This window comes from Thunnus albacares, chromosome 10 (assembly GCF_914725855.1).
Source record: "Thunnus albacares chromosome 10, fThuAlb1.1, whole genome shotgun sequence".
NCBI classification, from domain to species: Eukaryota; Metazoa; Chordata; class Actinopteri; order Scombriformes; family Scombridae; genus Thunnus; species Thunnus albacares.
Window position 1 is genome coordinate 26996438 of NC_058115.1, and position 27871 is coordinate 27024308.

At 38.8% G+C, this 27871-nt stretch overlaps 2 protein-coding genes across 2 annotated transcripts; one reads left to right on the forward strand and one right to left on the reverse strand.

The window, feature by feature from the left end:
* The first annotated feature begins 23 nt into the window (after positions 1–23).
* On the forward strand, positions 24–18219 carry etfdh (electron transfer flavoprotein dehydrogenase). Its single transcript, XM_044363089.1, has 13 exons — positions 24–256; positions 1001–1159; positions 4058–4287; positions 5540–5621; positions 6442–6560; positions 7108–7185; positions 7620–7766; positions 9715–9855; positions 10727–10870; positions 11786–11954; positions 13052–13234; positions 13701–13922; positions 17503–18219. The coding sequence occupies exons 1-13, from the start codon at positions 226–228 to the stop codon at positions 17664–17666; spliced, it is 1869 nt and encodes a 622-aa protein (XP_044219024.1). The 5' UTR covers positions 24–225; the 3' UTR covers positions 17667–18219.
* ppid (peptidylprolyl isomerase D) lies at positions 18109–27215 on the reverse strand. Its single transcript, XM_044363090.1, has 10 exons — positions 27035–27215; positions 25589–25729; positions 24795–24901; positions 24204–24392; positions 23718–23840; positions 23067–23173; positions 21463–21604; positions 21091–21177; positions 20821–20863; positions 18109–18762 (listed from the first exon to the last, which is right to left on the reverse strand). The coding sequence occupies exons 1-10, from the start codon at positions 27117–27119 to the stop codon at positions 18674–18676; spliced, it is 1113 nt and encodes a 370-aa protein (XP_044219025.1). The 5' UTR covers positions 27120–27215; the 3' UTR covers positions 18109–18673.
* Positions 27216–27871: the final 656 nt, after the last annotated feature.

Sequence of the window (27871 nt, forward strand, 5' to 3'; positions counted from 1 at the left end):
GCGCAGTTACGCCGCCGCAGCAGCTGCGCAGCTTTTGACGCTCGCCAATGTCGATGTTATGAGACGTATTTTGTAAGGTACCTCGGCTCTACATTTGTTTGCCGAGCGGGTGGGTTACACAAGCTGTGCTCGGGCAAATAACTGAGGGCGTCACAGCTTCACTTCGGCTGGTTTTAAAGAATAGAATACACTGTCTGCTAGTCAGCTTGCATTAGCTGACACATAATGTTTCCAGCTAGCAGATACTCAAGTAAAGGTACGTCGGCTAAATGCTAGTTAGCTAATCTATCGAGAGTTTGCTGTGCTCACTCTACCAACAGTGTTGTCAGTTGTCGCTACACGACGTGAATGATTTTTTTCAGCCTGTTAGAAAGAGTCAAATGCGGAATATTTTTTCTTGTGCCTAACTTTGTTTGTAGGGTTTCTATGAATGCTAACGGTCCGGCAGGTTCATTTATGGTAGCATAAAGCTAAAATGTAGGTTAAAGTTGAACCAATATATAGGTCACTTGAACTGTGTCCTTGTACTGGGTTATATTCAATTTACGCCTTTTCAGAAATGTACTGATGTTGTAAGTAACGTGTCATTATGAAAGTTACCTACGGGGTTTTGATCAATTGAAAGGATGTTATTCGCAGACTTGAACTTTGAATTTAGCTCTGCTGTACACATACAACTCTGCTAGTTAGCATGTTGCTACTGCTGCAACTTTCAGTGTCACAGCTGCTTGGTATTTCCTCCACAGTAGTCATTAGAAGAGCTTTTGACTATCTCTGTTATGAGACGTGTGTGACGTTTTCAGAAGTCCTTTTGTCGTATTTGCCACCTGTCGAAATCTGCAAGGTTTTATTGGTCATAATTTCAGCTCATTTAGTCCGCGTTTTGCTATTTGGAAATGAGATCAGGCTCAAATAAACTAGGGCACATTGTCCAAATGTGAAACAGCCAAATGCCCACACGTTTGAACTGGTCTTGACTGGGGGCTGTTCTCTTTTGCAGCCCATAGGTGTATCAGGGCACTGAAGACGGTACAGACAGAGCATGCTGCCCCTCAGCTGTACACAACACTACACAGACGAACATGCTCTTCTGGGTCAGCACCTCGTATCACAACACACTATACCATCCACCCTCGGGATAAAGATCCAAGATGGGAAGGTAAGGCTAAAATATATCCAGAGTTCCTGTAAATATTGTATCAACCTTGATCCAGACGCAATTTTGATTCTCTAAACCAGGAGATTTAACTATTGATAGTCAAATAACTTTATGGTGTTTTAAATATAATCACCTTTTTCCAACTTCACATATGTACTGTGTAACACTCATAATAGCCACATATGTACTGTGTACATATGTGGCTATTATGAGTGTTACCATTTTTCTGTCCATATGTGGGATGTGATTACATGGACTCAATACACCAGTGTGATTTTAACATTGTCCAAGTTGTCCTGACTGTCTGTGCAGGAGTGTATTTCACACTTTCATTGTTTAACTTCTGTACTGATTTACAGGTGATATCTGTATCAGACTTGGGAATGTGCTTATGACGTTTTTTTATCCACTATTTATTTAAATTCAGATTTTTTTTCCTAATGTACTACCTCATGCCAACAAAAGTGAGTACACCTGTGACCACTGAAACAAAAATGATTACACCTGTGACTTTCAAAGATGGGATCATCATGATCAGGCTACTGAACATAAGCCAAAACACAGTTGCAGCAATGGTTAGGAGTTACTGGAAGACCCATACTACCAATATCAGAAGACACACTGGCCGGCCTTGATGGTACACACAAATTGCTATTTACACAGCCTTGCATTGAAAAGAAAAGTAGCAAAGAAGCCTGATGAATACTGGCACCACCACCATCAATTTGTTTGGATTAGATGGAGTCCAGCGTGTTTGGCGTGGACCTGGTCAGGACTATCCCAGTGACTGCACAGTGCTGATGGTGAAACTTGGAAGTGGGCGTGTGCTGATATAGGGCTGCATGAGTGCCAAAGGTGTAAGAGAGATGACATTAATAGATGGCACTATGAATGCAAGTTTGTATACCCAAATACTGAATGAAAAGATTAAATTCAATTCAGTTTATTTTATTTATATAGCACCAAATCAAAACAGAAGTTATCTCAGGGCCCTTTTCACATAGAACAGGTCTAGACTGTTCTCTTTATTTTACAGAGACCCAATATTCCCCGTGAGCAAGCATTCGACACCAGTGGCAAGGAAAAACTCCCCTTTTAATGGGAAGAAACCTCAAGCAGAACCGGGCTCTGGGTGGGCGGCCATCTGCCTTGACTGGTTTGGATGAGAGAGAAAGAAGGGAGAGAAGACACAGAGAAGCACAACAACAATAATAATAATAGAAATATGATTTAATAATAACAATGACAGGCATGGGCGTCAAGCAGGACCACGTCAGCACAGCATCCCCGCAGCCACGGTCCACAGAAGCCCGCTGTCCGTAACTAGGGGGTCCATGACCCTGATCCAAAGGAACCTATGAGACAAGAAAGTAGTAACATGCATTAGTGGTAAATGAATGTGCACAGATCATAGACTATATAAAAATACAGATGGAGAGGGGGAGGAGGAGAGAGGAGCTCAGCGCGTCATGGGAAGTCCCCGGCATAACTAGGGGCATAACTAGGGGCTGGTCCAAGGAAAGCTTTAACCTGAGCCCTAACTATAAGCGTTATCAAAAAGAAAAGTTTTAAGCCTACTCTTAAACGTAGAGAGGGTGTCTGCCCCCCAGACCAAATCTGAAAGATGGTTCCACAGGAGAGGAGCCTGATAGCTTAAGGCTCTGCCTACCATTCTACTTTTGGAGACTCTAGGAACCACAGATAAGCCTTCATTCTGGGACTAGGAGGTCTTCCAGATATGAAAATAATACTCACAGTCTCAAGAAGGTTGGCGTAAGAGGAATTTTCCAATATGACAATCCCAAATACACAGCAAAATCACACAAGAGTTTTTAAAGAAGGAAAAAGTGAAAACTATGACCTGGCCTAGTATGTCCCCTGACTTGAATCTAATAGAACACCTTTCGAGTATTTGAAAGCGGAAAATAGAGCAACAAAATCCCTCCAGCAAAGAGCAGCTGAAAAGAATCATGTGTGAAGAATGGCAGAACATTTCTCCACAAGACTGGTATCATCCATGACCAGGAGGATCCAATCTATCATCAAAAATAAAGGCATTAGGTTATACCAAATATTGAAAAATAAAAGAATGGAGTCTCAGTAATTAAGGCTGTATTTACTTTTGTTGCAGTTTGTTCTTAAATATGGACCTTTCATAACAGTTTAATTAGTCAAACATTCTGTTTTTTTTATGTTAATTGGCTTAATTCTTCTTCGGTTTTGTCTAAAAACAAATACAATTGTAATAAATGGACAGGATTCGTAATCACTTAACATTTTAGTGATACTGACCAGAAGTTTACTCACTTTTGTTGTATACTTTAGTACAGCTTACACTGCAGTAAGTCTGCATTAAAAATAGTAAAGCAATTTAGATATGGTTGACAGCTGAATAGCTCTTCATTAAGAGCATATATCCTGCATCACTGATTTCCTTTGCTGATGTCCTATATTTTGTAGTGTTCTATAGTATTTTGCACAATCTTAGTAGAAAGAAGATTGTTAATGCAGATCTGTTACGGCAGGAAAATTGGACAGAGTTGATACAATCTTTTAAACCCCAGAATGAGAAACATGCCAAAGTCACAGGGCTGCTTCTGTGGCTTTAATCTTTTTTTCTATCATTTCAAACCCTATTGAGTTTTTTCTCTGCTATCAAATAGATGCTATTGTTGCTTACTTTATGGTAGACTTTTGGGTAACATTTCAGTTTATCAGAGTGTTATCTCTGTCTGTTGAATTCTGCTGTGAAATTCAGGTTGTGAGGAGAAAAACAGATCACATAGTTATCGTTTGCGTGGCTCTACGGTGATCTGATCTGAATCTGGTGCTCCTCTCTTTCATGCATCATATATGTCTCCCTAAATATTTCTTCCTTATCTTTTGATCCTTTCCCAGGGATCGAAATGGAGAGGTTTGCAGATGAGGCAGATGTGGTAATAGTTGGTGGTGGCCCTGCCGGCCTCTCAGCAGCCATTCGTCTGAAGCAGCTAGCCAACGAACAGGAGAAGGAGCTGCGAGTGTGCCTGGTGGAGAAGGCTTCCCAGATTGGAGCGCACACCCTGTCAGGAGCCTGTCTGGAGCCCAGCGCCCTCAATGAACTTTTTCCTGATTGGAAGGAACGAGGGGTGAGAGACTTAATTCTAAAATCAATTGAAGCGAGCACTCGATATCACAAGCAGGTTCGCCATTTTCCCAGTATTTTTTTTTTCTCTCCACCCCCGGTATCTTGAGCACGTTCGAAGAAAGAAAAAAGAAAAAAAAAACATTTCAAAGAAGACACAGCGTAGCTAGTTGGCGAGCTCACCAGTAGCCTGCATTACTTTTAGAGACACCACGGTCACTGCTGGAGTCGGAGATGATGGAGAAACAGAAATGAAAAATCCTCCTCCCTCCCTCAAGTCACTGGTGTGGCCACATTTTACCTTCCCCGTGAGTTATATAAAAAACTAACATGTTGGTGACAAAAATGTAGATGGAAGTTGCCAGTGCATTAAAAACAAAGTTGAAATAGTTAATAGCGTCGTACATGTTCAACTGTTTATTATTCAGACATTAGACATTAATTAAAGCTCTTAACTGTTCTCTTAAACACGTTATTCTATCAAAGTCCATTTATATACTACAGTGCTTTGTTAAGCATGCCAGTATCCTCTACAAGGTTTTCTTGCTATCGAGAGCTTTGACTGGCAGCTGCTGTTGTTTGATATGAAGAGTGCACATTGCAGTTAAAAGAAGAGCCACTAGATGGCAGAAAGGTATTTTACAACAACAGTTTCCTCACCTGAAAAAAGTCACCAGAATTAGAATTGTCTCCTTTTTTTCGATAGTGTGATTTCACTACTCAATGGGGAACAAACTTCACATGTTATTGTTATTATTATATTTTAAATAAATGTATTTATATTTGACCATATGGCCTTAGTGTGCTACTTTCCAAAAAAAACAATACGGCTGTTATATCACAGGTAGCCTAGCTTTTTAAAGAAGAATTTAAAAATGTAAATGAGAGTTGTCTGTTGATCTTTACAAATCAAGACTCAGTAGTCTAACAATGGCATAGCCGTCAGCGCTGAAAAAAGTTTAAATCGAATTGCGACCTTAAAATCGAAAGTCAAATCGAATCGTGGATTTAGAGAATCGAGACACCCCTATTTATAACAGATACACATACTGTACATAGTGTTTTATTATACAGTTTATTCATCAACATTTGCATACACCTACACTGGACTGGGTATTTGTATGAATATGCATGTATTTATGTTAATATTAGAAAATGTAGATTTGAATGTTAATTTATTCATTCACAAACACAAATCCCCATGAAGTCAAACTCTCCACAGCAGAATAAAAACACTCTTTGTGCTCTTACCTTAGGCACCTCTGAACACCCCGGTGACTGAAGATATATTCAGCATTTTAACAAAGAAACACAGAATTCCTGTCCCCATGTTGCCAGGTAAAAGCCTCTTTTTTTTATTCTATTTGAGTAAAAATGATATCATGCTCCGTCACTTTATAAGCAACACTATCGGCCTCGGCCTGATAGGGTGATAACAGATGCTGCCCCAGAGCAATATAATACTGGGTGTCATAGTGCTGTTAATATATCCATGGTTTCAGTCAGAGATTTGAAGTGTATCTCCAACCATTACTATGTGATGTTTACGATTGGGAGGGAAGTAGCTCAAAGCAGGTTAGAGTGTGGGGGGAATCAAAACTGACACAAAGGATTTACCCTCCTTTCTGTGGATGTTAAGCTGTGTACGCTATATAATGAGCAGTGTGTATCTGATCTTTTACTAGAGAACGTGTTTTGAATTAAAAACAAGCTTGTAAGTTTAAGGAAATGTCACAATGCCACCAAAACTCCAAATGTAGGAAATTTGCCATTGGTTCCAGTTGATTGACAATTTTTTGACAAACACTTGACCACAACTATACTGTTTTGGGTTTGCTGACATTATCAATGGCTAAAAACAGCAGTATGTACATATGTGCATTATATTTGCATTAATTGTATTTTTAAGCATGACTTCCCATTAGTAAGAGATGATTACTGACAATGAGGTTAAAATGTTTATTGTTTTAGGCACATACTATCTTGACAAAAAGTTGGAATGCCTTTTTCTTGGCATAACATTAGTTTGTGGGTTTTGTCATCCAGTTGAAAGATTGTTTCTTAAATGTTAAAGTAAATGTTTCTCACTGCTTGTAGTCTTCTGAAAAAAAATTAGGATTTTGATTCATTTAAAGTTGACTTGACTTCACCTGATCAGGTCTACCCATGAATAACCACGGTAACTACATTGTGAGGCTGGGGAACTTTGTGCGCTGGCTGGGGGAGCAGGCGGAGGAGCTTGGAGTAGAGCTGTACCCTGGTTACGCTGCATCTGAGGTAAGACCACCTGCTGTTGTTTCTAAAAATTGCACTGTATGTCCCAGTGCTGAACATTACTGCACTGCTTACACCACTGGTCTGAGTTAGAGGAACCTGGGAAGAATAATGGGAAGACATGTTATTTGTTTTTAACCCAATATTTCTGTCTTACAGTGTCTGAAAAACAATGTGATGAACAAGACAATTTCCCAAAACAGAAAACCTATTTTCTTAACCTACAGGTTTTCCATATGATGATTATTTTTCAGACTTTCAAACACCATACATTATTTTCAATAGACATGTAACTGCCTAATTTTCAGTTCACATATCACTTTTACAGCCAATCAATGTATTTGATCCATTATTATTGGCTGATGTTGGCTGATCATAGTCGTACCTGTATCATTGGACATGTGGGTTGTTATGCCAAAAATGATATAACCCAGTAATTATAATTACAGTGCCACATTTTGTACTTGTTCAGTCAATTTAATTTAACGTGTACAGTTCCCACTCAGCTTCAAGTATTCACCTTTACTCGTATTACTTTTGTTTCATGAAGGTTTTGTTCCATGAAGATGGAAGCGTCAAAGGAATTGCCACCAATGATGTAGGCATCGCTAAGGATGGTTCGCCGAAGGTACAGTAAAACATTCATATAATAATAATGTCCAACTGTAGTACCTTTGCACCTATTTAATGGAAATTTGAAATACAATATGTTTTATACAGTATGTAAGATGGACATGAATAGATTGAATACATTTTTGATAGAATATACATGAGAAAGAAACCGATAGGCACATTAGCCCTTTGTCAAGGCATCACAATTATCATCTAATTTCTATGAACTGACCTCTTTTATACATAATACACAGATATATGTATTGTATCAGATTTGAAAGGATTTCATTATCCGTTCAAGGCTCAGCTTTTAAGAAAATGTGTATATTATCGTACAATGATGAATCATATTACAGTGCATGTTGTAGGTCTGTGCATTATATTCAGTTGCTTATTATTCATGAACAATTACAGTATATTCATGTGTCCTCTTTTCCTCTCTTGCTTCAGGATGTTTTCGAGAGGGGAATGGAGCTCCATGCTAAAGTCACATTGTTTGGAGAGGGCTGTCATGGCCATTTGGCCAAGCAGCTTTACAAGCAGTTCAACCTGCGTGAGAACTGTGAACCCCAGACCTACGCCATTGGCCTGAAGGAGGTAGATAACATGTACCGCCCACATGTAGCTAATGCTGGAGAGAGACTCTGTATGTGGCCTAAATTTTGTTCCTCCCTTAATCTGGTTTGACTGATCATTCCTAATGAGTAAAGTCCATTCTGAGGAGACCGATAAAAGTGGTTGCTTTAATGATGTGTCTGCACTGGGGGTTCAATATTGTGGACACAGTTGGACACAGGTGTAAATTTATGTAATGTAATTTTAATCACAATAGGAAACATAAATGCAATTACTCGCACTCTACAATCATGTTTATCTTCGTGATTAAGACAAACAGGGTTTATGGCAAAAGGTCTGAAAGCTGCCAGCGAAAACTACTGAAATATGGTGTATAGGGTTACCATAGTAACCCTGTAGTAACCTTAAAGCAACTCTCAGTTAAATCTGTGTTTACCCAGCTGCCTGAGGTTAGTCCCTGGCCCACACTGCTCAGAGACTTGAATCTATAGTGGTAGTTCAACACACATCATCAGTCATATACTTTGGGGTCCAAAAGTCTGAGGCCACTTATATTTTCATGTAAACCTGGAAATAAACAGAAAGTTTGAGGATTCGGAAACATTTAAAACCACAAGAAGTTATGACGTGTAAAATGAAGAAGAAATATTAAACAAGATTCTGCACTATTTCAAGGTCAGCAATCAAATTTAAGCAAATTTGTGGCATTGACCAACTTAACTCCTTTGAACAAAAGGTAAGATTTCCTTGAGTGGAACTCCTCCATTGAAGCACATGTTCAGATGACACTCAGGTGGATTTGATCTATGGGATTTGATCGATATGAAACATGGCATCAGGACTAAGTGAAAGTGTCAGAAGTCAAATTGTGTCTCTAAGCAAAGAGGGGCTTTCTCAGTATCAAATCATGGTTAGACCAAAGGTTTCTAAGAGGGGAATGCATGGAACTCAAAAACACTTTGCAGAAACTGGATCAGTTGTATCCGAAGCACGATCAAGCAGACCAAACATGACCATACCATCAGAAGATCAATACATCAAGCTTAGTTCCCTGAGAGGTAGAAAAGCAATTCAATCACAGATACAGAATTTGCTAAATAAAGAACGCAAGACTTCAATCAGCAAAAGCACTGTCAAAAGAAGGCAGTCTTGTAGTGGTCTCAGAGGACAAGTAGCAGTTTCTAAAACACTTCTCAGAAGGGGAAATGAGGCTAAATGCTTGTGGTGGGCTCAGAAATACTAGCAATTCACAGTGGATGACTGGAAAAAATTACTGATGAACTCAAGTTCGAGATTCATGGCAGTAACAGAAGGATGTATGTAAGGAGACGAATAGGAGAGAGAATGATAACGCAGTGTAGCAAACTAACAGTGAAACATGGTGGTTGTAGAGAAGGATTCATACTGCAGCAGGATAATGTCCAAAACACACCTCAAAGCTTTGCAACAACTGCTTAAAGACCAAAGAAGACCATGGAGTCCTGACTGTCTTGGACTTTCCTCTATAGTCACCTGACCTCCACCCCATTGAACATTATGGGGGCAGTTGATGACCGAGAAAGCCAAGTGTGCTGTTGCATCCTAAGAATCTCTTTGGAACATTGTTGGATTATGCTGGGATAACATGAGTCATCAGGTTGAGTCATCATGCACTCGAGCTGGCATGGCTTGAGTCATTAAAGCCAAAGGGGGACATACCAAATACTAAGATATTCTGAAATTCATGTACATTTTTCAAAGACTTCTCACTCAAATTGTTAAGCTGATATTACCATTTGTAATTGAAAAAATTGCATTACATTCAAAACAAATGCAAAATAGAAGTATCTTGATTAAATACATGTTAAGTTTCTGCAAAACAAACTTCTCATCCATGATAGAAACACATACTTGCATTTTCCTACCACAAATGACTGGAATTAAAGAAATCCGCTGCTCGTTAATAACTTTTGTCCCCCTTTTTTTTTAGCTGTGGACGATTGATGAGAAGAAGTGGAGGCCAGGCAGAGTGGAGCATTCTGTGGGCTGGCCCCTGAACAGGAACACATACGGTGGCTCCTTCCTGTATCACCTGAATGAAGGAGAGCCGCTGGTGGCCTTGGGCTTTGTGGTGAGTGGCGTCATATACATTGTGACACTGATACAAACAGATGTGACGCAGGCAGTAAATAGCCTTAGGATAATTTCTGAGCTTCTGAATAAATAGTCAAGCCTTGGGCAGTTTATTATCTCTTCCAGGCGTAAGCGTAATCTTTCCGCAGCTAATCTTGCATACTACTGGACCCATCAGTCCAGTAGTATTTTTTTAATGGACATTTATGACTATACGCTCAAGGACTTCTCATTGTTGGGGTGATTCACAGTTTTTGAAAAACCTATTTTATGCCGACATTGACTGCTTTCTCTTCACTCCTCTTAATTGGCCGGTAGGGGCCACATGTTATCAACAACTGCTACGGTTTGAAACCTTTTTTCTGCTATGGACAGTCAATCATGCCTTGTTGCCACGTTAGAACAGCCGGTGCCAAATTTCGGTACCTTGAGAATGACTTGTGTTGTGAATAAATATCGATTAGATTCCTTATGAGCCTATTGTAAAGCTTAGAGTTTCGTTTTTTCAGCAGTACTTGCCGTTTTATGATATGTGTTACGACATAGCAAAAGGCATTTCCGGCAATCGGCTAGGCTAAAAGCAAGGCTAATCTGGTCTGTCACAGGCCACATTTTGGCCTTTGTCGTGGCCTAAAAACTGACATCCACAGAAAAGTTTGGTGTCATCTTGAATTGGAGCATCTGCAGATTAATTCCATACCTGATATGTTATAATCCACTTAAGTTACGCACGATATGAGATGAATAAATACCTGTTGTTTTTTTTTAAATCTTCTACACCATGTTTACTACACACCACTTTTCTTTTTCCATCTTGAACTTGTCTGGAACGATTCAGATTTAACCAGCAAAAACTTATTCCACCTCAGGTTGGTCTAGACTACACCAACCCTTACCTGAGCCCCTTCAGAGAGTTCCAGCGCTGGAAGCATCATCCCTTTGTCGCACCTACTCTGGAGGGAGGCAACAGGATTGCTTATGGAGCCAGGGCCCTGAACGAGGGAGGAATGCAGGTATGTGTTTACAGTACACATTTTCATCATCAGTGAAGACAATTGTATAATTGTAAAGCAAAGTTATCAAACACAATTTACAAGATAAAACTGCAAGCAGTGAAAAGCGTTTGATGTATTTATGTAAATGTCAAAAGATTGAGTGTGAGTGCCGCTGTGTCACAGGGGATATCACAAGATCTACTTCAGTCTATGCCTGACTCTATTAAACTACCCAATGTCCCTACAGAGATTGTTTAAATTTATTCTAACTCTCATATTTAATTAAAGCCATTAGCAGAATTTAAATTTTAGAATCTAATTAATTCAGCAACAAATCAAAGTTGTTACAGCAGAATGACAACAGAAATGAGCAACTAATCAACTTTATTTAAATGTTTTCAGTACTACTGATACATTAATGTGTATTTGGTTTATTTATTGGATACATCAAATATGTTTGTGAGCCTATGAAGTGGTTGTTTAGATTCTTCTAAACTGTTTTGTGTTCTGGTGTTTTCTAAGTTTTTTTTAAGAGTTCGTTTTATACAAAATTCTATCACAAGAATAGATAACATCCTTTAATCTGTCAGATACTCCATATCACTTCTTAAGCAAAGTACTTTCTTCAAATGACATTACAATACAATACATTTTAACACACTAATGAAATGCTATTACTGTTAAATCTCCTTTTTCATGAGTCATGCATATAACAGTTTTTGTTGATACACACTCACCACATGTTTTTTATTGATTTATTTAAATGAATGTATAATGTGCCTTATGATTTCATGTGGTAATTGTTATAATATCCAGAAATAGTGGATTTATGGACATACTGGACATACATCACACTGATATCCAGTCAGAAGTTGAAGGTCTGAGAAGTTAGAACGTGCATGAACTCTCTCCATGAACTCTCTTTCTCTCCAGTCTATCCCAAAGTTGACTTTCCCTGGAGGGCTGCTGATTGGCTGCAGTCCTGGTTTCATGAACGTCCCAAAGATCAAAGGCACCCACACAGCTATGAAGAGTGGCATGCTGGCTGCTGAGGCCATTTTTCCCAAAGTCACAGCAGAGAGCCTGGATTCAGAGACGGCAGGTACAGAATTTCAGACCCATAATAACGACGACAGTAGCTGGTTTGTATTTCAGTTACTACAGGACGGTTCATATCTCATTAAAGTTCACTCTTTCAAATTCAGAAACCACGATGAATAGAGTGTAGACAGAATAATATTAACTTTTCATGGGGAAATGATTTTAACTCTGAAGGCACATAATCACAAACAGTGCGACAAATTTGGGTCCTATCAGGTTGAATGTCATGTGGCAACGTTTGTCGGCCATAAAAGGTCAGATTATACGAGTTAAGAGTTTTGAAAGGTGCAAAGGAGTCACACACTTTGTGCTCAGACTGCAGATGCATAAACCAAAAGGAGTCAATAAAAATGTCAGTGGGAATAGTCTTGAGAATCATGCCAAAGCTTTTGGGAGAGAGAGGCTGTTTTGAGAAGTAGCAGGCACAAGTTGAACCTAATTAAAAGGGATATGATATTGAGCTGAAGCACACAATACAGCGCCAAGGATTGACAAATACATCCAGTTGTCATCAGAATATGATCCACCTTTTGTAGCACTGTGGCGACTTAGATATTTCAGAGTTGAAGTACTTTTTCATTTAGGTGTTTACAGCACTTTTAATAAGAATGTAATATTTAAATGCAAATTGTCTCTACGATTGACATGAAATACATACTAATAGTAAATTCTGAAAGGGTCAGTAGTGCATTTAAATTACTCACTCATGGTATTGTGCAGTGCAGATAGTTTCAGCTCAACTCCAGGGTTTGAAATTATCCAAAACTAAATTATCCACCATTCCGATTTGATTGAGGTCAGTGCAATTTAATCTGTGTTGAACAAAAAATATAAAAATTACATTTGAAAAACTCAACACTGTGTCTCACTAGAAACAATGTCCTAGTCATAAAAGGGATAGTCCACTGACCTAACTGAACTATTTTTATAGGGACCACTACTCTGGTAGAAAGATTTTGTTGACGTCAGTCTTTTGTTTTATTCTTTATTTAGCAAGGTCAGATTTAATCAGGCTGTTTGCTTAAAATGAGCACAAAAGTAAACATGACAACAGCAGAGCTGAAGAGAAATTACAATATCAAACATTAATCCTCCCAGGACTCCACATACCTGAGTATGCTGACATGTTGAAGGAGTCGTGGGTGTGGAAAGAGCTGCACTCGGTGAGAAACATCAGGCCATCCTTCCACAATTACTTTGGCCTGTACGGTGGCATGGTCTATACTGGGATCTTCTACTGGGTCCTCAGAGGAAAGGAGCCATGGACGCTCAAACACTGTGGTGAGTATCAGGGAGCAGAATTATCTTACAGCAAAGAGTAATCATGCATTACTACTAAGCTCCTTGTTTGATAGGCTCACTGTTAATGAGAGTAAAGAGGCAGTGAAATGTAGGAGAGAAGGTTTTTTGCATGCTGAAATGTGTCCTTTTCTGTATTTTTTTCAACTTCATTGCAAAGACCCTGATTTCACATATTGATAGTGTTCACACTAACAAAAGACAGTCATGCAGTATAAAAAGAATAAGAATATTGCATTAGGAGAAATCAGTGTGGTGCCCATTATCTTAGCTGAATGTAGAAACAATATGACATGTACAGTGTATACTGTCATTGTGGTTAGCTGTGCTGCTGCAGATAGAGTAACAGCACAACGCCAGCGGTTTCCCTTTAGGTGAAGTATGAGGTCATCTTATCTCAGCAGAGAAAATCAACATTTCGTAACCAGCTGTGCTCAATCTGTCCCAGGCCTTGATTCAGACCAGCTCAAACCAGCTAAAGATTGCACACCGATTGAGTATCCAAAGCCTGACGGCAAGATAAGCTTCGACCTGCTCTCCTCTGTGGCTCTGAGCGGCACCAACCACGAGGGGGACCAGCCTGCCCATCTAACCCTAAAGAATGACAGCATCCCGGTCGATAGGAACCTGGCCATATACGATGGTCCTGAGCAACGCTTCTGCCCTGCAGGTAATGCCATCAGCTCTTCTGAAGAACATCCCCCCCAAACAATCTCTCAGGGTGTAGATAACAGTTAAGAAGCAACAGAAATTCTTCTTTGACAAGGCTCATAAACAAACAAATAATGCAAATTTAAAAGCACATTTAAAAACACAGGCACACATGTAAAATAAAACTACAATTTACAAGAACAGCATTAAACAGATACAGTGTACAGTGAGTGATAATCGCAGAGAGAATAAAAGATTTTTGTAGTTTGTATGTTTTTCCAGGCCAGAAGGACTTTGTAACATCAACCTGAAGGCAACAACTGGAAGGATTTGTGGATGGAGTGAAAGGGATCCTGCTTGATCAGAGTGGTTTTCCTGATCACTGATCGGGTGGACAGTTCAGATAGGGGAGTTTGGGGTGATCCAATTATTTTGCCAGCCTGATTAGATATGAGGGAGAGTTTTCTTTGTATTTGGTGGTAAGGGTGTTGTACCAGGATGAAATGTTGAAGGTGATTATACATTAAATTAGTGTCCAGTAAACCAGGGTTAAGTCCTGAGCTTCCTCAGCAGGTGGAGGCGCTGCTGGGCTTTCTTGTACACAGAGTCATTTTTCTGGGAAAAGGACAAGGAGGTGTCTATCTTTGTCCCCAAGGTATTTAAATGATTGTACTTGTTCTACCAGCTGGCCTTCAATACTAAGGGGTTGGAAAAGAGGTGGTTGTTGTAAGTCTGGTTTCTCCTTGGTCTAAGTGATGTTGAGCTTGAGGGAGCTTTCCCAAAATGTCTGGACCAGGTTGTTTACTGCCCAATGGTATTCAGACAAAGCATTGGTGCCTGTCAGTCAGTCATTCCTTCACTGCTGTGAGAGATGTTGTTGGTGTAAACAGAGAAGAGAATGAGGGATAAAACGCAGCCTTGGGGGAGCCCTGTGTTTAAAATAAACGTACTGGATTTAAAACCATTTAAAGCACCTGGCTCCGACACAAGCACTGTGTCGGGTTGACCCGAAGCTCCGCTAGGCAGTGCAGTAGGGTGTTTGTGTGTACGGTATTAGAAGCAGAAGAGAAGTCCATGAATAAAATCCTAGTGTGGGGTTGTGCTGAGTACAGGTGTCTGGCCACAGTGTCTAAAAGGGTTAGACTTGCCTTGTAGGCAAACTGGAGTGGATCCAGTCTCTCTGCCACCATGCTGGAGAGGTGTTCACACACTACTCTATCCGTGCATTTACACAGCATCGGTGTCAGGGCAACTGGTCTGTAGTCATTCAGGTCCTTAGTAGATGTCTTTTTAGGGATGATATTATCAGTGGCCAAACTCACAGAATGACATCAGGGTCAGAGCGACCAAGAGGAGGACGGGGTTTTGAGTTAAATGCATTAGGAATGTTGCCAGTATATTCTGCATTCGAGTTGATGTATATCGCTCCAGATTAGGCAAATGTGTGGTGATGTCGCATCTGTTAAAATCCCCCAGTAGCAATAATCATTTTCTCTCCTTACAGTTGAATTGTGTTCATAGTTTCACACCATAAATGTAGTTACTAGTCAGTTAGGGCTTATAATCGGTGGTCTCATGCACTCACGAGTTGTGTAAAATCAGTTTAACTCACTATCCTGCAATATTTAAGAGTCCTGCAGCGTGAAATCAAATCTAATCTAAGTAGAGTTGATATGATTGGTCAGTTACTCAATGAACGGAAAATTAATCTGCAACAACTTTGATAATCGATTCACCTTTAAAGTCATTTTTCAAACAAAAATGTCGAACAGTATCTGTGTGAAGATTTCCAGCATTTTTTGTTTTTCATGATAGTAAACTGACTATATTTTGTTTTTTGGACTGTTCACTGGACAAAACAAGCAATCTGAATACATCTACTTGTACTGCAAAGCATTTTTCACTATTTTCTGATGTCTTATAGACCACATGTAATGGAAATATGCAGTATAGTTGCAGCCCTAAATCTAATCTAATCACTGTCATTTAAGTTACACTTGATAATGTTGTCTGTGCTTGTTGCTGAAATTCATATTCTGGTGTTCATACCTACTGGTATTCATATTCATATTAATTCATATTCATACCAGAATATGAATGAGGTTCCAGTAAATAGGGCCTCAATTAACAACGACACCTTTTCACCGTCAATTATTTTTCAAATTAATCGTTTGGTCCCTAAAAATGAAAAAAAATCTTCATTTTGCTTCTTTTGTCCAACAGTCAGACAAAAGACTGATTGAAGTCTTTTGAAGACGGTGATTGAGAGAAAATGAAATTTTAATTTAGTCTGATTATCAAGCAGCAATGATTGTTTTCTGACAGGTTTTGTTTTGTTCTCAACCCCAGTGAAACACAACTTGAGGAGTAAACACCCCAGTTTTTTAATTAACCACTCCAAACAAAAGCATTACATTAGATTTTGACTGATTTTTGCTGAACTGAATCAACAGTTTTTCCAGGAATTTGTAAATGTGATTGCAGACAAAAGCAGCAGACTGAAACCTGTTATAGTCTCTAAACTTCAGAGGATATAACATTTCCTTTTCAGTCTTAAGGAATAGTTCAGTTTTTCAACCCTGACCTTTTTTCATTTATAACTGCTAATAGTGCGTCATAGCTTTTGCTGTGAAATATGTCCACTAGACCCTATAAAACCAGCTACATCTTGAACTATTGTCATCGAAATGCCGTTCAAAGAACGGTTACATAATCTAAAACCTTACAAATCACCAAAAGCTCCCTCTGATTACCGAACATGATTAGTCCAAACATGTCTTTTCAGGAGAGAGGCATATTGGATTTTCTAAAAACATCCACAACAACTCCACCATCTCTGGTTGCTGTGAGCAATAACCATCAAGTCTACATCTCAGTTTTAAAACAAAATGCAATGCGGCTTTTAAAAACCAGAAAGCTCACAGTGTAGTCAGAAGATGCTGCAAAAGAAGTTTAGTCAATCAGATCAATTGTAACAGAAATCCAGCAAAACCTGACAGAAAGCTTTTGTTCAGCTGAACAGACAGAAGTGTCTGACTATACTGTGATTCTAATTTTATTTACTTTTACTGTACAGAGAAAAATAAATGGCTATTGAAGTTTCAGGGTATCTCACAGTATCATCATAAAATGTTGCAATACAGGTAGTTCTGCAAAAGCCAAAACATTGCACATTATCTGACACATCATACTATCTTTAGAGAAAATATAGCCCTAAAATGACAGAATTGCTTTGCAGTAAGTAAAGAACTGATTACACAATATGTATTTTTTGAATTATGATGTGATTTGTTTCACATAAATTCTGTAAACTTGTGTATCTGAGTAAAGTTGAAGCCTTTTTAACAAACAGCAACATATTTGAAATGTAAAGCCAGACTAGCTTTGTCCCCTCGATGCCAGACAGATAAATCAGGTATCATACAAGAGCCTATGATGAAATATTTCTGCATTGATTATATGTCCCATCCTCCAGTGGTAAACTCTCTTACATGTTCTTCTTTTCATATCTTATCACAACACAAAATCTGCCACAAAGTTCATGGAAATATTTCATATCTCCTGGTTTTCTGTTTCTTTACTCCTTTTTTCCCTCCCAGGTGTGTACGAGTATGTTCCCGTGGAAACAGGAGATGGGATGCGGTTGCAGATTAACGCTCAGAACTGTGTCCACTGTAAGACCTGCGACATCAAAGACCCGAGCCAGAACATCAACTGGGTCGTGCCTGAGGGTGGCGGCGGACCAGCTTACAACGGGATGTGAATGTGTCTACCTTTTTCTACCTTTTGTCTTGAAAGATCACCGTAAAGACATATTCAGGGTTACTTGGCCAGTGACCGGCAAATGTGCCTACCCATACAGCTGTTTTTGGGGTATTAAAAAAAAAAATTATCTGCAAAAGTAGGTTTTCAAAACTGAAAACAAATCTGGCTTTTCTCATAGAAGTGATTTCTTACAATCAGGTTAAAATGCTATACAGGAATTATGAACCCCATGTAAAATACTGGACCAGAAAAAACTGACATAAAGTAGAAGTCAAATTTCACAGATTTGTAGCCTTTGCTTCACTGCTATAATGTATTTAATATGGGCATTGAACATAGTTTGAGTAAAGTGGCTCTATCTGTTTTAAAAATAACTACTTGACCAACTGTAATACTTAATATATTTCCTTCAAAAATTGTAATTGAACAAGCAAGTCAGCTGTTCTTAAATTAAGGTTTATTTCAGCATTATTGCAGGTATATGACAGCCTTTGATCCACACAGTATTGTACATAATATCACAACAATGAATAAAGAACACATGACTGTTATCCTTTTCAATTTATTGACCCCTGTAAAAAAAAAAAAAAAAAAACATAAAAACAAACGGATGTACTAAATGTGTTCGAGGGCAATGTATCAACATGAAGTGGTACAACATACGCAACTTTGTTTTTTTCTGAACGGCGTCAAAATCCCAGAACAAAGACCAGTGTTAACCCAGTATTTCAACACTTAAAACTATTCATTTTGGGTGAAGACTCTTGTCAGAATGAAGACAGGCCGAAAGCTTACAACCGTTATTCCCTTGTAAAGAATACATAAAAGTGAGAAATGTTCCAGGTGGGAAAACATGAAAGAACCTGCAAAAACACCAAAAACACAGTACAATTTTCACCTGGGTACAGACTCCACATCTGATTTTAAGTGCAGCTTCCCATGTAGAGATGACTTCATATATTGATAAATGACACTAACGATTCAATGCATCCTCAGGTGAAATGTTCACGCGAACATTTTGGCATAGATTTTCTTCTCTTTCTCCTTCTCCTCCTGGACTTTAAGCTGGACTCTCTTCATCTCGTTGCTGATAGCTGTGAAAAGAAAACAGTTTCAATAAAAGCTCAATAAGTAGATCAATTGAACACATTTAGTTATGTACAGTTTGCACTAAATACATTTTCACATACATCATTTCAGGTGCTAATGTGTCCACTCTGGTATATTTTGTGTCCTTCTGCTCACTGTTAAATTCACTTTAAAAACTGCCTCCTGCTGGAGAAGAGCATGAAGCATACTGACAGCTCTTATCTCTTAGCCAGCAGCCAATAAACTGCAGCTTAAAAATCAAAAGAACAGTGCAACACTGTCAAAAAAAGCAGAGAGGTGCTCCAGATTTGCCGAGAGCCCGATTCCCACCCAGTACACTCCAGCTTTCATGTATGGGAGGGATGCACTGACTTCAAATGGTTCTTCTTAATATCCAGTGGAGGCGTAATCTCAACAACTGGCAAGCAGACTTACCAATAGTTAAAGGATCGGTGTGTAGAATTTGGTGGCATCTAGTATTGAGGTTGCAGATTGCGACCGACTGAATACCCCTCCCCTCAACCCTTCCCTTCCAAGCGTGTAAGAGAACCTACGGTGGCCATGAAAGGCCCTCTCTAGAGTCAGTGTTTGGTTTGTCTGTTCTGGGCTACTGTAGAAACATGGCAGGCTCCGTGGAAGAGAAAAAAATAATTGGGACAGAATAATTTACTACAATATCTTTTTCAGTCAACTATATGGGATTTCAGCTACTGGTCGCTGAAAGTGTTAAATTAACAGAGCATACAGAGCAGTGCTGTTACCATGTGTTTGTTGTTTCCATAATCATCAGTGTTTAGAAAGTCGGTCTGGTTGTTTTAGTCTGATATTCTTAAATATTAGATTCAGAGTTGATTAATTTGCATTTTAAGAGATCTTGGAAAGTGATATTTTGGCTCTATGCTATTCATATATGAGTGCAGTTTTGAGTCTGTAAAGTAATGTTTGTTCATTGCAGAATGTTATAATAAAGGATTTGGCTGGTGATTTTCTGTATTTTTATTATCTTCAACAAAGCTCATGTGCAAAGCCAAAACCAATGAACTGATCTACCTACAAGTAGTGTGTGTATCCATCCAAATCAGCCTGATATATCTTACTCCTCTGTGCTGTAGACCTCTCTTAAAAACATGTCAATGACCCACACTGCTGCACTGGTTACAGTGGTTGGTTTAGAAACGGCTCCAAAGACTAATAACAGCGATCACATTTTCAGTTCCTTGTACGGCAGACGTCGCTGTGCATGCACAGGAACACGGTTCTGTTTGCTTGTTGTGCTACTTAACACGACCTCTTGACTTTGTGCGACATTATAAATTTCTCTAGTGAAGGCTCACTGACATTTTTTTTTTTTTTTTTAAATTGTGTTTGGACAACAACAGCAGGGGAATAAAGATACATCAGGCATTGGATACATTCCACACTTAGGTAGATCAGTTAACTGTTGGTTTGGCTCTGAACATGATAAGAATAGAAAATCACCAGGCTTTAACCTTTAAGAGTATTTTCACCCACTCTGACAATGAGTAGAACACCAGCAGTCTGTCATTCATAACCCTTCGTTCCAATAACCTGTTGAGACCTGACGGTGCTATTTATGAATAGGTAATCATATCTTTAGTATTGATTTAACATCATTGCATGGTTAATGTAACAGAGTGGTTAACAAAATGAGTGTCATCACACTCTTGATGTTAAGGTCACACTGTCTCCCAAGGCAGATTATGTGACTACACCCTGACTGAGTCATTATTGTCCTGCGTTTGACCTTTCATGAATAACTAAACTGATTGTTACTCAATTTCCTCCATAAAGTTCAATTAGGAGGAACAACAAATATTATAGAGAAGAATGCCGACCACTTTTTCCTGCATTTTTCTTCACAAGCTTGCGTGACAAGTCTAAATAATACATGTGAATATGCATATGTGAATATGCGTATGTAAATATGCAATGACGTGCTAAATATGCAAATGTGGGAGAAGACAGAAAACATTTTGTTCTCGGCGTGGTAACAATTAATAGCAAGACTCAGTAAAAACAGAGAAGAGGAGAAGAAGGTTCACCTTTGTCTTCTGGAGCTACTCCCTGAGCTTTCTTCAGATCGGTCTGTAAAAATAAAAACAATATCATGAGTCAAACGTACCTCAGACTATTAAAAATACTAAATGAATGCACCTGGATTTTGTCTTCTTAATGTTCAATGAAATCTAAAGATAATACGTGTGTGCATTTTGAACTGTTGTGGTGTTGTACAGTATCTGACACAGAAGGTCTTTGATATTTTCACATCTAAACAGTCACTTAAAAGACGGTGATGCTTTTGTGGACGTTACCATGGCTTTGCTGTATTCCTTTAACCCCTGCCAGGCCTGGGCCCTCCGGAACAGGGCCTTGGTGTTGGCTTGGTCCAGCTCCAGAGCCTGTCAAACAAAACAGAAATACAAATATGTTTTTTTTAAGCTGTAGTCAATTCTCAGCGATAAAGCAAATAAGCATGTTTCCCAAAAATACCAAACTGTTCCTTTCATTCAAATGATGAAAACAAAAGATTACAGGGTGTGTCTTGGGCTTTGGGAAACAGCGATCGACATTTTTTCGACATTTTCTGAGATTTTATAGACCAAACAATTAATCAATTAATCTAGAAAACAATCGACGGACGAATCAATAATGAAAATAACTGTTAGTTGTGGTCAAACTTTTACCTCGTTGCAGCTGTCCACAGCTTCCTGCCACAGCTGCATCTTCAGATTGCACGCTGCTGTGTTGAGGAAGCAGCTGATGGCAGTGGGCTCCAGCTTCTTCTGCACATCCTCCTCCAGCTGATCTCCGCTCTCCGCCAAATACCTACAAACGTACAAATCAGACTCATCGGGCCTCACGCAAGAAGCGCTGGTGCAAACAGATTCCTTCTTAAAATGCATGAATTTTCTCTTCGGTAAGAATGAAATTTACGAGAGTCAAGAATAGATCATCTCTGCCCTTCTTCACTGAGGAGAAACACTTGTTTGACTTACAATTATGATGTCCTAATCTGAATTCATTTTGACTTTAAATATGATACTGAAATGAACAAAAATATATAAAAACAAACAAACTTAATGCAAAACGTATAGTCTGTTTACCATATTTTCATCATCATGGCTGCCAATTTACTGAAAGGATTTCTTTAGATTATATGATTTTTATGGCCATATTTTGGCGCAGCAACTTCTACATTTCAGTAGGAAACTTCTCTCACTGCATCAGCTGCCTCCGTCTCTCTGCAGGTCTGTGTCCAGTATCATCTGCAGCTGACAGTTAATATTCTCCTCTAATATCTCTGTGACTGTCACATGACCGCCTCCCATCACGGAGCGCTTTGCTTTAGAAAGACATTTTTTTAGCATCTAACTTCACGTCAAATCGTTCCCTCTTTATTTCTCTCACAGTGCAGAGCTGCTCTGATATGTTAGCTGGATTCATATTTTCATTTTCATGAATCCAATGTAGGATTTGTGTAAGAAGAAATAGAAGAGACAAATAAGTAAACATTCATCCACCGGGGCCCGTAGTTAGTGATGGAATTGGATTCTGATGAGCAGTGATTGATGCCACTGAAAAAAATGTGGCCATGTGCTATTAAATCTGAACTGAATAACTTGAGTCCTGTAAGGATTATTGTGCCTGAAGTCTCGTGATAATGTCACTCCATCGATCTGCTGCTGAAGACTTACAGACGTGTCTCTAAGTGCCAAATGAAGGTCATCTGTAACACTCACTGTTACTGTAGATATCTGTTGGTTGCCTTATTTACAGACATTGTACACCGGCTAGTAAAAAAAGTCTTTCTTTTTTTTAACTTTTTCTCCAGTTTCTTTCTTTATGAACTTAATCAACTTAAGTGTTCTAACACAGCCAAGCATCTGCTGATGAAATCCATGTTATATGGTTGAAAAGCTTCAGAAAAAGTAATTAAGTGAACTTTGCGTCAAGATGGTTTTTCCAATAAGTGTCTTTTGAATTCCCTACTGAGAGACACGCTTCATTCAACAGAGAATCTGGCACAAAAGCAAGTGTACTTAACTATTAATTACTGTTAAAATCATTTCTGCGATGTATTTCTGAACAGGGCTTAAAGTGCTTTTCCCAAACATTTGGACAAGTGTGTTATATTTATTACACAAAAGTTACAATTAAATCAAAATAAAATCATTTTGAACTTTAAATGGCCGAAGACGAGGCTGATCCACCACAGACGAGTGTAATATTTATAAAAATGATTGATTGTAGAAGTAAACCACGCAGACACGGTGCTGTTATACCTTACCTGAGGGCTTTGCTATATTTTTTGACTGCAGTTTTCCAGTCTTGACTCTTAAAAAGGTTGTTTCCGATATTCTTCACATCCTCAGCCACAGACAGAACTTTGTCAACCTGAAAGCGAGTACAGATGAAAACGTCAAGTCCATTTCCTTTATATTGAAAACATGACTGCTGGCATGAAAAATAAAAAAAATAATTAAGTTTCTTTTTCTAATTTTCGTAGTTTTGACCATCATTTCTATGGGTTATGATATCACTGTACTCACAGTAGAGACCCTGCTAAAAATAAAGTCTACTGGGCAAGAAAGTTAATCATTCAGACAGGTTGTAAACAAACAAGAAGTCTAGTCAGATTATCTAAACAACTTCATTACAAAGTGAAATGGAGTGCGACTACACCCGAAATGTTTGTTATACATTTAGGGGACAGCTGTTTCCTCCTTCCTCCAGTGTTTGCCAGGCTGAACACGTCCCAGATCTTGATATTGAAATTGTTATTAATATTCTCGTCTGACTTTGGTTGAGACGACAAACAAGCCCATTTCCCAAAACGGAAGAGTATTCCTTTAGCCGAGGCCCGCAGAGCATGGTAACTGATGTTATCTGCCAGAGTTCAGCCGCGTCCTTGAAGATCAAAGACTTCACTGATACTTACATCTTTAAAGTCGATGTCGGAGTCCTCGGGGAAGTCTGGGTGGGTGTCTCCTGACCCGTCGCTTGGTGCAACACCCCAGCTGTCCCCGTCCTTATGCTCACCGCAGTCTGCTATGACGCATGGCTGAAAAGGTAGACATGAGCAGAAATAAAATGCATTAGTCCAAGAACTTTTGTACGTCAAATGCCGCAATTTTTCATGAATATATTACGGCAAATGTGTAATTATGATGTGTTGTCTGGGTTATGATTTCTACCACAGTAGTTTTTCATGGTTTTTTTTCATTTATGAATCCTATTGTTTATTTGTTTTACAATAAAAGATCATTTTCTCACAGAACGTCTATAAGTTTCTAGCTAAAAGATGAACAATTGAAGACTAATTTCAAAGGCTATTTAACATATTTTTGGTAAGACTGTGAGACAGCTTTCTTAAATTGTAAATGTCTTATGTGGGAATAAAACTCTTGTTTTTTAAGACTTTTACCTTTTCAGGAGTGTCATCCGTAGTATCAATGGACTCCAGCATTTTTACTACACCCATCCCCTTCAATACTTGTCCAAAGACCACATGTTTGCCGTCTAAGTGCGGCGTGGGAACAGTAGTGATGAAGAACTGTGAGCCGTTGGTGTCCGGCCCGGCGTTGGCCATACTTAGCAGACCCACTTTGTCATGCTACAAAGGAAAGAAAAGGAATCATTACAACAGAGAAAGAATGGCAGAGGTGGTGCAAATGAATAAGAAAGAAAATACAAAAGAAGTGAGAAGGTTAATTTAACATTTCAATATAATAAAAAATTCTTCTCCCCTCTGCCTTTATTAGATTAGAGGGAGTCTGGAAGTACTGGGAAAGAGAGATGGATAATGCCACAAGGGTTCCAGTATACTCTTAAGCAAAATGAGCCACTACAGGACATTCTGGAGGAACTATATGTCTTTGATGACATATGTGGTCCCCCTTAGTTTAGACTACAAGCAATGGCTTACATGATGGATGAAGAAAGCAGGCAATGTTCTAGTTGTAACGTTTTCTAGCTGCGTGACAAGATAAGCAGATTGTAGTTGTAAATGGTTCACCTTGTAGTGGAAGTTTTCATCCTCAAACTTCTCCCCGTAGATGCTCTCGCCCCCGGTGCCATTGTGGTTGGAGAAGTCACCTCCTTGGATCATGAACTTTTTGATAACTGCCAAAAACAAATGAATAGCCAAATTACTTTTCCAGATCAACCAGAATGAATATTAGTATCGCTTTAGGCTCCCTGAACTCAAAAGGCTTGATTAACCTATTAAAATCAAGTTACTTACTTTGCATTTTAAATAAAATTCTGTCTGAGTGTTGAAAATCATATTTTGCATGGAAAACATTATTTAACCAGTGACTGGCAGTCTGGTCTGTTCAGTCCTATGTTCATGTGCTGTAACAGTCTTTAAGTTGTTGTTACTGTGTATTATGTTAACATTACAGTGCAATAATCTATCAAACTGACGTTTTCAATTTCAGCTAATATTCTTCCATGTGTATGTTCAGGTGCAGCTCAGTCCTTCTGTTTGCAGCCTGCAGACCTCCAACTTACAAAATAGTTATTAGCAAAGGGAACATATTGGCAAAGTCAGGGTTAGTTAGCTTAAACCACAAAGACATTTGTGTAAAATTTAGCCATACAGGCATTTTCAGTTTTATTTACAATGATTCGGGACTAACTGTTCAAATACATTTTATATTCAAAGCCTTCCAAATCTACTGTTGGTGGACTCGCTCACTGTATTTGTTGTCCTGTCAGTAATTTCAACACAGGTGTGTACGTGTGTGTACTAAAACTGTCCTTCCAAACTGAAATATCACATTATACGCAGACGTCAGCACTATTTACTTCTGTGGAACGGGCATCCTTTGAAGTGCAGCGGTTTCCCAGTCGATTGGCCAATGCCTTTCTCTCCAGTGCAGAGGGCCCGGAAGTTTTCAGCAGTCTTAGGAGTGATATCAGCAAACAGCTCCAGAACTATTCGGCCAGCTGTGGACAGACAACAGTTTGGTTTACTGCGTGTTCAGTCACAGATTTAAAACACCTTGTAGTCTTCCTGAGAACAGATGTGTTTACTTTCAACATAAACAATATTAATTATGTTAAAGGACAATTTTTCAAGTCTTTCTTAAAACAATAGTCTGGTGCCCAAATTAACACAAAAACAGGTTTTTCTTGCTATTATCATTAGAAGATCCCCTCATAACGCACTTAAAATGCAAGTGATGGGGCCAAAATCCGGTGTGTCCACACAGTTATTTTTTGCAAAAATGTATTTAAAAGATTATCTGAAGCTTCAGCCATCGAAATGAGTCAAATAAAGTGGATATCTTTCAACATTACAGCGCTTTTAGTGCTAAAGTCCCTCTTTTTTGACAATACTTGCACCGCAGCGCATCAGAGAAACACTGTCCAAGGAAACAGAAAGAGGGAATTTGATGCTAAAAAGACTGTAAATGTGGCAGATATCCACTTGATACGACTAACTCAGACTGCTGAAGCCTCATATAAACTTTTAAATGTGTGGACACAGGACTCACACAAGATTTTAGTCCCCATCATTTACATTGAAAGCACATTTTAAGGGGATCTTTTAATAGATATGAACAGGAGGAATGATCAGTGTTCATATGGACACCTGACTGCTGTTTTAAGACAGACTTGAAAATTGTGTGGGGAATTCTCATTATGAGGAACAGGATATTTAGGTTTTCTGAAAACATTGTGAATAACCTGATAGTGTTTAATATAATCCAATTCAAACAGGTCTTGTCAAACCACAATAAATTACCGTGATGCCTTGACTATGAGGATTTAATTTTGTTAGCTGCGAACAATTAAAGGGATTTAACGAACAAGATTAACGTTACATGAACTGATATTAAGAGCCACACACATCTGATTTACAACCAACCACTGCCACTGACTATAAAAGCTAGATAACAGTGGTATAACCACAAAGTTACAGACGGCTAATGTTAAGTTAATACATCTTACAAGACAAAACAACCACACGTGGTTCCTGTGCTGTCAAGATTAGAGACAAGCTCTGGGTAAATTAGCATTTACCCAGCTCAAATCGGGCTCACAATAAACATTAGCAAGCTACTACAAACACAAACACCGATATTTTACCAAACTGGCTTATTTCTAAATGATAAAATCTCTGGAAGCTGGTGAATGAACCAGTTTCTAGTGAACCAGGGTGGTGCTAAGCTAACCAGGCTAACGGTTAAACTGGCCCTTAGGTTAAATAGATGTTAGCTGGCATTTAAATAAAAAAAATGTCCTGACCTCTTCCTCCATCAATGTCTACATCAAGGAAGACACGAGGGTTTTTAGGATTTGAAGGCTTGTCAGACGGTGTTGGGTGAGACATTTTAAGGACAAGGCGATTTAAGACACTTGTTTTAGCTAAGCTAGCTAAACCCGGCCGCCGGCAACTAGAGCAGGTTCAACGGCTAAAAATGGGAATGACAGAAGTTCCGGTCAGAAACTTCAAAGTAAAACTATAGATAAGAACGTTATATTACAAGTTAACGATATAAATACAACGGTTAAATATACATATATATATACATATATTGATTGAAATTTCAACAGACTAGAAATCAATAATACATTAGTGTTGGAGTGTTGGGTTTTTTTTCGCTAAACGTTCATTTGAAGCTTCCGGTCATGATTTACAAAATAAAATTCACATTAAAGGACCAGTGTGTAGAATTTAGTGGCATCTAGTGATGAGTTTGCAGATTACAACCAAATGAATACCCCTGCCCTCAGCCCCCCAGGAAGAGAAGGGTCTAGCTGCAGTCTTGCAGACTCACCCTAATCCTATTGTCACCATAGATGTATTATAAGAGCTGGATACTGCACTGAAGAATGGCAGCCATTCAGTCCAATAACAATTGTTCAGCTGGTGCATGCAAAAAAAGTTTCTAGCTTCCGAGTATGTGGACCAAGTGCAGTATGAGTTCCTGCTCAGCCCATAGACTTTACATCATGATGACATCACAGATTTTTAAATCACTTTTCTCAGCTAGAGGCAATTCTTACAAATATAAACCTCCATGGATCAAACTTCATAATAGAAAGACAGACCTTGTCTGCAGTTTGAGGTGTCCTGTCAAC

What these genes read in the sequence shown, in the direction of transcription:
- ppid (XM_044363090.1), bottom strand. Translation starts at nt 27,119, where the DNA reads ATGTCTCACCCAACACCGTCTGACAAGCCTTCAAATCCTAAAAACCCT. An exon ending in CGGATGACACTCCTGAAAAG is followed by an intron (nt 23,841 to 24,203) that starts GTAAAAGTCTTA and finishes CTACCTTTTCAG; the next exon opens with CCATGCGTCATAGCAGACTG. An exon ending in CCGACATCGACTTTAAAGAT is followed by an intron (nt 23,174 to 23,717) that starts GTAAGTATCAGT and finishes ACTCGCTTTCAG; the next exon opens with GTTGACAAAGTTCTGTCTGT.
- etfdh (XM_044363089.1), top strand. Translation starts at nt 226, where the DNA reads ATGTTTCCAGCTAGCAGATACTCAAGTAAAG. An exon ending in TAGCAGATACTCAAGTAAAG is followed by an intron (nt 257 to 1,000) that starts GTACGTCGGCTA and finishes TCTCTTTTGCAG; the next exon opens with CCCATAGGTGTATCAGGGCA. An exon ending in TAAAGATCCAAGATGGGAAG is followed by an intron (nt 1,160 to 4,057) that starts GTAAGGCTAAAA and finishes ATCCTTTCCCAG; the next exon opens with GGATCGAAATGGAGAGGTTT.